Source organism: Gavialis gangeticus, unplaced genomic scaffold (genome assembly GCF_001723915.1).
Source record: "Gavialis gangeticus isolate Ggan-Ray unplaced genomic scaffold, GavGan_comp1, whole genome shotgun sequence".
Classification (NCBI taxonomy): Eukaryota; Metazoa; Chordata; order Crocodylia; family Gavialidae; genus Gavialis; species Gavialis gangeticus.
Genome location: NW_017729027.1, coordinates 37127251 through 37137796, shown reverse-complemented (window position 1 = coordinate 37137796; position 10546 = coordinate 37127251). Strand labels below are relative to the sequence as shown.

At 44.1% G+C, this 10546-nt stretch overlaps 1 protein-coding gene across 6 annotated transcripts in view; it reads right to left on the bottom strand.

Annotated features, from left to right (window-relative positions):
• The window catches only part of GCLC (glutamate-cysteine ligase catalytic subunit), a 64308-nt gene that overhangs the window by 24463 nt on the left and 29299 nt on the right, over positions 1-10546 (bottom strand). For 4 of the 6 annotated variants that reach the window (XM_019520567.1, XM_019520568.1, XM_019520569.1 and 1 more), the window contains exon 2: positions 559-671. In XM_019520567.1, coding sequence (XP_019376112.1) covers positions 559-671 — 113 coding nt within the window. Of the gene's footprint in view, positions 1-558; positions 672-8735; positions 8830-10546 lie in introns of those variants that run through there. The other 2 variants (XM_019520571.1, XM_019520572.1) reach the window with 2 other exon arrangements.

Here is a 10546-nt window from a genome sequence, read left to right as displayed (position 1 = left end):
CCCCCCCCCCCCCCGCAATTCAGCAGCAGAAGAAACAAGACAGGATGAGCAGTGGCAGAGCTCAGCTTCATCTTTCATGCAGCTCAGGAGCCCTGGGTATAAGACACCACTGTTACTCATCCCCTATTTTCCCCTGCCACTGTAGTTTGAGGGCCAGGGGGCAGAAAGGGTACAGGAAGTAAGGGTGAACAGCAGCGACATACCCCACAGGCTCCAGAGCCACGTAAAGCAGGGGCTCCAGCCAGATCCCATGCCAAATTGGCAGGTAAACTCAGAGCTCCCAGCCAGAGCAGAAGCTCAGTAGGAATACAGCACACAGCCAAAAGGGGGGTGGAGGGGTTTGCAGCTACACTGCTATACTCCTACCCTGTTCTAGACTATCCTGAAAGCAGTGTTTACTGAAATGCCATCTCCATGAAGGCTGGAATACAGAAACATTCAAAAACATAGCTGTGCCACTGAATTTGACTAAATGCAGATTTGAAGGGTAAGCCACTGTAAGGAAATTCAGTTCTGTGCAACATTAAGTGTGGGGGATGGAAGGAAACTGCTACTTACTTGGGGTTAATCCTTTCCCCCTTCTCTTGCAGAGTATGAAGAATGTCTTCTCCAGTTAGCAACAAACGCACTTTCTTATTTTCATGATCAAAAGCTACCAACATATATTCCACCTATTGCAAATAATGGAGAGAAAAAAGTTAATACTTTCTGAACATTTTTAAAAAGTGTTTAAAAAAAAGAGGACGAGTCATGTGCTAAATCAGTGGGATCCCTGGAATTCTGCAGATTACATATTTCTTTTATATTTAATTATTAGCAACTAGGAATGCAGTAAAAGTTACTGTAGACAGGAATGATTAGAGACTAATTGTTAGCAGTTTTTATGGACTTGTACTTCTTAGTTCTTGTTTGACAAGTATTTTAATTCGGGGCAAAGAGAATGTTTCTTTTTTTTATTATTTCTTTATATGTCTGTTTAGAATACCCAGGACTCCCGAAGTCAGCAAGCAAGCAAGCAAGGCTCAATATACAACAATTACCTGAATAAGCAATTTATGACTGATGGCATAAAGTAGAGCTCTCCAATTAGTAGCCTGAGAGGGGCTGCATGCAACCCACAGGCCCCAGCAGCTGCCTATCCTGTTGGCACTGTCAAGGGAGGATGAAAAGCTGCCCTCCACAGCATTCTGCGCATGTGGTATATGACTTGAGGGCTGCATACCAGTGCTGTGTGTGGCCCCTGGCTGCATGAATGTTGGACAGGCCTGTTTTAAAGAACTATTTTTACAAACTGAAAAGTCCAAGGTTATAAGAAATAGCAGGAGGCCAGCTTGGAAAAGCATTACCAGCCGTTCTATAGGGAAAAAGCTAAAGGAAAATTGGTTTCCAGTACAGTTTGCTAAAATGAGTCAAGCTTAGGATATCTAAATGTCAAGTGCCTTTTGGGACTGTCTGAAAGCTGTAATGCCAAAGGCACCAACATAACCCCCATCTGGATATTGTACGACTTTAACACTCAATTATCAGCTTAATTCTGTTACATGAAATACATTTGGGGGGGTGGGGGAGAAGAAAAAAAAAATGAATTATGGACTTTTCTGAATCAGGAAATAGAACATTATCTCTGGAAAGGACAGTTAAATGCAATACTTCAAGACCATTTTTCAAAAGTTGTTTTCCCCCATGCCTTTTCCCCACAAGACTTAAGAGTTAGAAAATCACAAACAGACCCACAGCAATATTGTATTCCTATAAATACCACTCATGCCCTTTTTTTTTTTTTTTTAAGCAGGGGCTTTTTTTTTTTTTTGAAGCATGGGCTCTTGCTTTTGATTGACACAGAGAATGGAAACTTTAACACTGAGCCATAATTAGAATTCTGAAGGGCACTAAACGCAGTAACTCTTCAAGCAGGAATGTTTTACTACCTTTGTATCGTACAGTAAATGATTTACTACATTTTAGACAACAGAAGCCCACCAACATCCATTACTACCAACTGTGATCCATACTTATTATACACTTGACCAAAGCTTGTTATTTCCATTTTTTCAGTTACCATGCCATACTTTACCACACTAACTTATGCATTGTACTCGATAGCATACTTAAAAACCATTTCCTTATAAAGAGTTTGCTGCTGTAACTTACTTTCTAGAAAATCGTAATTTGAAGTAACATCGTTTTTCTTTGGTTACTTAAATTTGTATGGATGAGTTACCGATGTCAGTGACAGTGAATGTAACCTACTACTGGGATTTTTCATTACATCTAAAACAGCATTATGCAGGAATATTTGAAATTCTATGAAACACGGTCACATCAGAGCTCTGAAAGGCTTATTACTACACAGACACATTTTGATTTGAAGAGAGTAATTCACAAGCTTGATTCTTAAATTAGACACAATATTATTCTAGTTTCTGTGGAAATAGTCAGCTTCATGTATTGTATCATGAAACTGTAAATATCTTATTTTAATATTTAAATTAGTAGATTTAATATATTCCAGTTTTGTGTTTTCCTTTGCAAAATGAATGTATGAACTCCTGACGGTCAAGTGTTGCTAGAACAGTGACCTTTTAATAACCAGTTGGATTAGTTTAAAGTTCTGTAATACAAGTAGTTCAGGAAATTAAATATTAAGAGATAGTAGCATAAAGAGTTCCACAACGCATTTATATTTCTGAGAATTCTATAATTCTTGTTTTTCTGAAAACACAAAAACTAGCTGTTCTGAACAGAACCAATTCATTTCATCCTTTACCTAGCCAATTTCCAATATGCCAAGACCTTAACTACTCACTATTATTTCAACTGATTTACAACCATACAATCATATAAACTTCCCCTCATCTCATTTGTATATAGGAAAATCTGAGCCCCAAAACTGACTACTCTTGGGTGTTTTGTTTTTTTTTATATAATTTAATTTACATTTTTTTTTTAAAGATTTTTTTTGTGTTCCAAGCCAAATCAAGTCCAAATCCATAAGTCAGTCCAGAACCATTAAGTAGCCCATCAACCGGCAAACATCCTCCACCCTCACCAGAGGCTTCATATATTTCCAAAGTCTTTTGGCAGACATCCTACATGGAGGCCCAAGGCCAGAGGCTTGGGGTTCAGATGCCCCCAAGTTTCACCTGCCCTCAGCCACATGGCTGCAGGAGTGAGCTAGGGAGGAGCCTCCCATTTCCATAAAGTGGCCTTTAAGCCCCAACACCTTGGTGGGTACTAAACCATGCCAGAGCAATTATCCCCAGGAACGCTTAAGGAAACCTGCCTTCATGGACCCAGATGCATGGTGTTTCCTATGTGTGGGGAGGGTATGTCTCTCCATTTTATATAACTGTCTAACAAATGCCACATTAGTACCTTCTGCACTTACCTTTACATTGGCCATAAAGATATGGTATCGCAAGTAAGAATTTGCAATGGTGCAGTTCCCCTGCTTGCACTCTTGGTTTCTCCCCCTCATAAGTTAAATGCAAGGCTAAGTGATTTGGAATTTGTAGGCCAAGCCATTTTGGAGATGTGAGTGAACATTAAAACAATCAGTTTCCCTAATTACTATTCAACAGGACAATGTCACAGTTCACCAGTTCCATCCGCACATTCGATTCCGCTTACATGAGGAGGGCAGTCTCCTTTAATTAAGCTGTCCGTTCCCAGTTTCATCACAAAAATGTCTCAATGCTTGAAAGAGATCAATACCTGAAAGAAGAGCTGGTTCAAACAAAACCCAGGAAAAGCTGAAGTGATGTTGGTTGGGTTTTGAAAAGGTCCAAAGAGCTGCTTAGATATTGACACCTCTTTTTCATTCCAGATCTCTAGCCCCATTTTAGAATAAGATGAAGCCTTAGGGTTCCACCAGATCACAAATTCTAACTGGGCAACTACAATGCTGACATCATCCATCTTCAGCTGGTTAAGAGACTAAAAATTTCTTCTTGGATAAATGTTTGTAGCAATCTACATATTAGTTATCTTGCTACTAGGCTGCAGTGTCCCTGAGGGTTAAAGGTGAACCCAGTTTAGAGGCTCCAGGTTATGATTCCACACCTGTTACATGTCATACAAACCTCTGTTCTCTAGTCCCTCTACTGGCTCTCTCCTTTCCATCATCAAAACCACCAGCTGGTCAGGACCCTGACCTGCAAGACATCTATACTCCCCACAGGACAATGCATCAAGAAAAACCCCAGGGTGAAAAGTAAAAGAACAAGGGAGAATATTTTTAGCTCTCAGGGATTTTAGGGATTTGGGCTACAGAACAAGTTACCAACAGATATCCCACCCCTATTAATGGTATATTTAAAGAAAAGGACCTTACAAAAGCTCCAAGACCATAACAACACAACCACTCAGAGTATCATTTTGGACTAACAAATATACTCTCTACTCTACTATATACCCCAGCAGATGATTTACCTCAACTAACAGAGAGCAAAGAATGGTTAAAATACCTCCTGCCTCTAAAAAACACAACTTCCCTATCAAGCAGAAGGCCTGTGTGTGGCATTGGAGTGGCATCAAATCAGGCTGCTCTGGATCAAAGAACAAGAAGCACATTTCAGTGTCCCCTGGACCTTACAGATTATACCTTGCCAGCAGCTTCAGTTTGTTTGCTTTTGTGTTTTTTTTTTTTGTTTTTTTTTAAACAATACAAGGGACTTGTTCAAAGAACCCAGTTCAAAGGGTGCTACTGACCTCACAGCAGGGGTAGCATGGAAGAGAGAGAGGCACTATTTGAGATACAGAGGTTTTGGGCCACTGGGTGCTTCAGAGCTCAGGAACATCACCATAAACCAGCAGCGCTCAAACTTTTTAGACTCAAGACACCCTTTAGAAAATGCCAGCTCTTAGTTTTGATTTGTTTTTTGACTATGGAAAAAATAATAGAGCATTTTTTCTGTTGTAAAGAACTCAAAGACCACAACAGATCAGAATGTTTTTAATATTATGGATAGAGGTACACCAATACAAGGGTCCAATATTAGATCGGCACCAATATAAACAAACTGTATTTCCGATACAGTTTTCTGTACTGGAAATCGGCCCGATGTGGCTGAAAATTTGTCAGATAAATGCCTGTGTAGGATCACAGCCGCAGTGCAGAGGCAGTGAACAGCAGAGCCAGTAGCATGGACTGCTGTGGGCAGCTGGTAAATCTGGCGTGGTAGAAGGGGAGCGGCACTGGGGGGAGAGGGGGCAGATCAAGGCCCCTGCAGTGAGGGAGGGTGTGGGGACGGGGCTGCCCAGCTAAGGTAGGGGTGGGACAGAGGTGCAGCTTGTCCAGTGCTCATCTGGCGGCTCCTGTTGCTACTCATCCAGGAGAGCAGCGGGGGTGGGGGTGGGGGGGCTGGCTGGGGCCGGGTTCTTCCCAGCTGAGCAAATCTGGGGACACACGCCTGCCCAATCCCTCCCAGACGAGTGGTGGGACCCGCCAGACAAACATCAGACGAGCCGCCCCTCAGTCCCACACGCACCCTAGCCCACAGCTGCAGCCCGCTTCACACCATGCAGATCCAGGGGGCACATGCTCCCCACTGGACAAGCCACTTGCAGCTCTGCTCAGCACCCATCCCCTGCTCCAGCCCTATTCCCTCGCTCACCGCAGGGGACTTGATCTGCCCCCCCCCCCGCATACCAGACTTACCAGCTGAAGGGCTGTGCATCAGAAATCAGATTGGTATCAGCAGATATGCCTCCTTAAAAATCAGCTTTTGGTACTGGCCCCAAAAATCTCTATTGGTTCACCCCTAAATAGGGATTCTTATCTGAACTATCTGGGTTTCTCTCTTAAATCACATTTGCACACCTAATAGTGCTATCATTGCATGGTACCCTTGAAAGGTTCAAAGGCATCCCAGGATCCCATGGCATCCTGGCTGAGAATCACTACCTTAAACTCTGCCAACAGGCAGGGTGATAGTCAGTACAGAACCAAGAATGCTGTTTATACACTTGCAGCAAGATGTGTCCCTCTCATCAGCAGGAATCCTGGTTTTCTCTGGTAAAAAAAAAAAACAACACCCAATTTTCAGGTTAAAAAAAAAGAGTCACCTGAAAACCATATTTTTCCATGATTAAAATGAAACTACATACACACACACACAACAGCATTTCATTTTGATCACGGAAAAATGTGGATTTTGGATTACTTTAAATCCAAAAATTGGGGATTTTTTTTAAATCAGAGAAAACCAGGATCCTTGCTCATGAGGCAAGCTGCTGTTGCAGCTTCAGCCTCCAAACTTTAACACACAGTCCTAGGTACTGAAATGACAAAGGGTAACAACAGCAAGGTCAGCATGCAAAAGGAAAGCCTCTGCCCAAGTATAGCTAGGTTATCCTTTATTAGCTATTGTTTCATAGTTTCATAGATTTAGGGTCGGAGGGGACCTAGTAGATCTTCTAGCCCGACCCCCCACCAGGGCGGGAGAACAACAAAACCCCAAAACAAAAACGGGACTCAAATGAGTCCAGCCAGGTAGGCATCCAGCCTCTTCTTAAAGACCCCCAGGGTAGGGGCCAGCACCACTTCCCTTGGAAGTTGGTTCCAGCTCCTAGCCACCCTAACTGTGAAGTAGTTTTTGCGGATGTCCAATCTATACCTCCTCTCCATCAACTTGTGCCCATTACTCCTTGTTATGCCAGCAGGCGCTAGGGGAAACAGCGTCTCCCCCAAACCCTTCTGGTCCCCCCTAGTGAGTCTATAGACGGTCACCAGGTCCCCCCTCAGCCTTCTCTTGTGGAGGCTGAATAGGTTCAGGTCCCGCAGTCTCTCACTGTAGGGTCTGCCCTGTTGTCCCCGGATCATGCGGGTGGCCCTCCTCTGGACCCTCTCCATGTTGTCCACATCCCTCTTGAAATGGGGCGCACAGAACTGGACACAATACTCCAGCTGTGGCCTGACCAGCGTCGCGTAGAGGGGGAGGATCACCTCCTTGGCTCTACTCGAGATGCACCTGTGGATGCACGACAAGGTCCGGTTAGCCCTGCCAACCATGACCTCGCATTGTCGGCCCATGTTCATCTTGGAGTCAATAATGACTCCAAGATCTCTTTCTGCCTCCGTGCTCTCAAGTAGGGAGTTCCCCATTGTGTAAGTGTGCTGCTGGTTCCTACTGCCCAAGTGCAGCACCCTGCACTTGTCCGTATTGAAAAGCATCCTGCTCCTGTTAGCCCACCCCTGTAACCTATCCAGATCCTTCTGCAATCTCTCACTCCCTGCTAGCGTGCTAGTTGAAATGTTGTACAGCAGCAGTATCAAAGATCTAATAAATGCTCAAGTTGCGACTAACTAGTGGAAGACATCCTCCCTCCAAGGCACCAACAGTACCTCCAACTCAGGGCTTACCATGCCCCAGTCTCAACTAAATGCCGGTTGAGGCACTGGACTCTTATTTCTTAACACTAAGCAAGAGAGACGGTTGGATGCCATCAGCACTCTGAAATCACTGCACTACCCGCCTCCTTACTCTCTCTAAGAGCCCCACATATACACAGGGAACCAGAGCGTAACAGAATGCCACCTGCATGAAAAGTCCTTAGTAGTACAGTTAAAAAAAAAAAAACAACAACAACATATCATGCCCCACAAGCAACTCATTGCCACAAGCAGCAGCAGCACCTTTCAGGGAGGGGTGGGCAACCTGTCAGAAAAATCATGTTGCCAATATGGCAAGTAGTGAGTGCATGCAGCCGTTGTACTGGAATCCAAGATGACTGCCATCAATTCATGCTTTGGTCAGAATTTCATCCCCCACTAGGGTTAGAAAATTAATCCCAATGACAAAACCACATTGTATGAACCAGGGATCAATCATAACATTTCTGTTGTGGTAGCCATCTTGGAATCCAAGATGGCTGCCAGGAATTTACAGTTTTGTTCATTATTAGATACCCAAAAGGTTTGCAAAATTGTTACATTAACTCTGTTCTGTTTCAGATTACCTCAACATGAAGACCTCTTTTGGAGACTGTAGACAAGAGACCTACCCTTACAAAAGGAGCAACTGTCCTTAACTACACAATCTAACTAGAGACCTTTCAAAACATGCTGCATGCCATTTTGAGCCCCACAATGATCAAGGGATTTTTATGTTAAAAACCCACCCAAAAAACTCCCACAAACCTAGAGCCAGGATGAATTCCTCTGTAAACTGTAGACTTCACAATGCAAAGCAAAATAGGAGTTCTTCAGGGGAGGAGTGGAAGATTGCTGAGATGTATATTATTTTGAATTGCTTGCGCTTGACTAATTTGAACATGGTTAGTGAACACCGTCCCTCCATGTACCCAGCTATAAATGCAACGACCGATTTTGCTTTCAGAGACAAGATTTACAAAGCTTTCCTGACCAACAGAAGATCTGCTGTTAATTTTAATAAGGAAAACACCCTTCCAGGGCTGCCAACAATTCTAAGCAATCCATGGAATTTGCTTGCCAATGCAGGCTTGACTGAGTGAGCAGCTATAAACAATTTCAATGTCAGGAGCTTTTTCCTGAGGCTACAGGAACAGCAGCATATTCAGAATTCACACTCACATAATGGAGCCAGAATTAGCTGGAAAAAGGTTTCATGACCGATTTTTTTTTTTTTTTTTTTACTCACTGTTAGGAGAAACTTTGCTCCCAGCTTAGAGAAATAGTCTCTAGTAAGTTTCAACAGGAATTCTTTGCCCACAACAGCTGAAAGAGTCGGGCATTTTGCTATGTGGACTTTCACCTGGCACTGTTACATGGTTTGTAGCTCTCTTTTCTCTCAAATTTTAATTAGTCTGTAAAGCAAGCAGAACTCCAACATGTTAGAACAAATTACTAATGAGGATGTCAGACAAAAAAACATTGCTATGAATCTGACAGGGCAGTGTGCCTTGCTGTTTTACAGGAATAAGATGTCTGGGGATTGCATGCCCAGGGAGCTTTCCAAAGCTAGCTAGCTTACAGGCCCAGCGATTCTCTCGACTTGCACAAGCTGTAATTGCACCCACTGGGCTCAGCTGCTGCTAAAATACACAGGCAGACAAAGTTCTTTGGGGAGATATATCTTGTATTGGGCCAACTAAATGTTTAGTTGGTCTAGCAAATCACATCTCTCCAAAGAACTTTGCCTATGTCCTTAGACCAAAATGGCTACAACCAACAACTCTAAAATACACCACATTTACTAGAGCGACACTGGCAAGCTCAGGTCTATTTGCTGTTTCTTGAAGTGTTATAAACTTTGTGCCTTGGTGGCGTTTTGACTGGCAAGGGTACTTCTCACTAACTAGGTCTATACTCCAAACTTAGACCACACACACACATTCAGTTTCTCTTGGGAGGGTCACCGATTTCCCAGTAGAAGCCATAAATGTACAGATGTTCTGAATGTTTCTCCCAGAGCAAAAAAAGGTTGCTCTAAGAGAAAAAATAACCTGGGAACAACCAAGGTTAAATCACTCCCAGGAGAGTTTCTTGTGAAAGAGTGAATGCCTGTATATGTTCTCTTCCGAGAAAAGCTGCAGCACAGTCCTGCCGCATCCCAGCTCCCATCACCTCCCTCATCTGACAGCGTCACTCATTGGACTCTGCTGCTCTAGTTGAGCACAGAGCAGAACATGCTCCCTTCACATTCCTACATCGTACTGCAAGGAGATGCAAGGTGACTCAGATAGCTCAGAGTCAGCCAATCAGGGCTGCCTTGTGCCTGATGCTACTGTCACCAGGCAGAATGAGGGAGCCTCCAGAGCAGAGGTGAGCAATTATTTTGGGCAGAGGACCACCTACCAAGTTTCGGCAAGCCATCAAGGGCCACATGACAGGCAACCCAGGGCAGATTAATATTAATTTTCTAAATTTTTAGGGGCCCCGCAGGCTAGATAGAATGACCTGGCAGGCTGCATCTGGCACCCGGGCCACATTTTGCCCACCCCTGCTGCAGAGCATGCCGAAAGGTGTGGGCCCCCTGGCTGCAGTGTCAGCACTGCAAACTCTCTGCTCTTTAAGGGTTCAGCAATCGAATACAAACTTGGAAGAAATATCCCAGATTGCATACACACTTTCAGACTGTCGGTGTGTTAAGCAGCAATACCCCAAACATAACATGCTGGTTCAGGTGGGCTAGGCCCCCCCAACAAGCAGCAATGCAGTCATATTAGGCAGCATGTTTGAGGATGTTTGCCTAGCATAAATGTACACATGCCATTGGCCACGGATACCATTTAAAGCTTTAGAAAAAGTTTACTGCAATACAAGTTTTGAACCAGCCTCTGGGGGAGGCTCACCTGGGCCTAGGGTGAGTGAGGATTTAGTTAGGGAGCTTCTGGAGGGGCTGGACATTTTTAAGTCAGCCGGCCCGGATGATCTTCACCCTAGAGTCCGAAAGGAACTGGCTGGGGTCATTGCAAGTCCCCTGGCGCGGCTTTATGAACACTCGTGGTGCTCTGGAGAGGTGCCGGAGGACTGGAAGAGGGCCAACGTGGTTCCCATCTTCAAAAAGGGGAGGAAAGAGGACCCGGGGAACTACAGGCCAGTCAGCCTTACCTCGATCCTGGG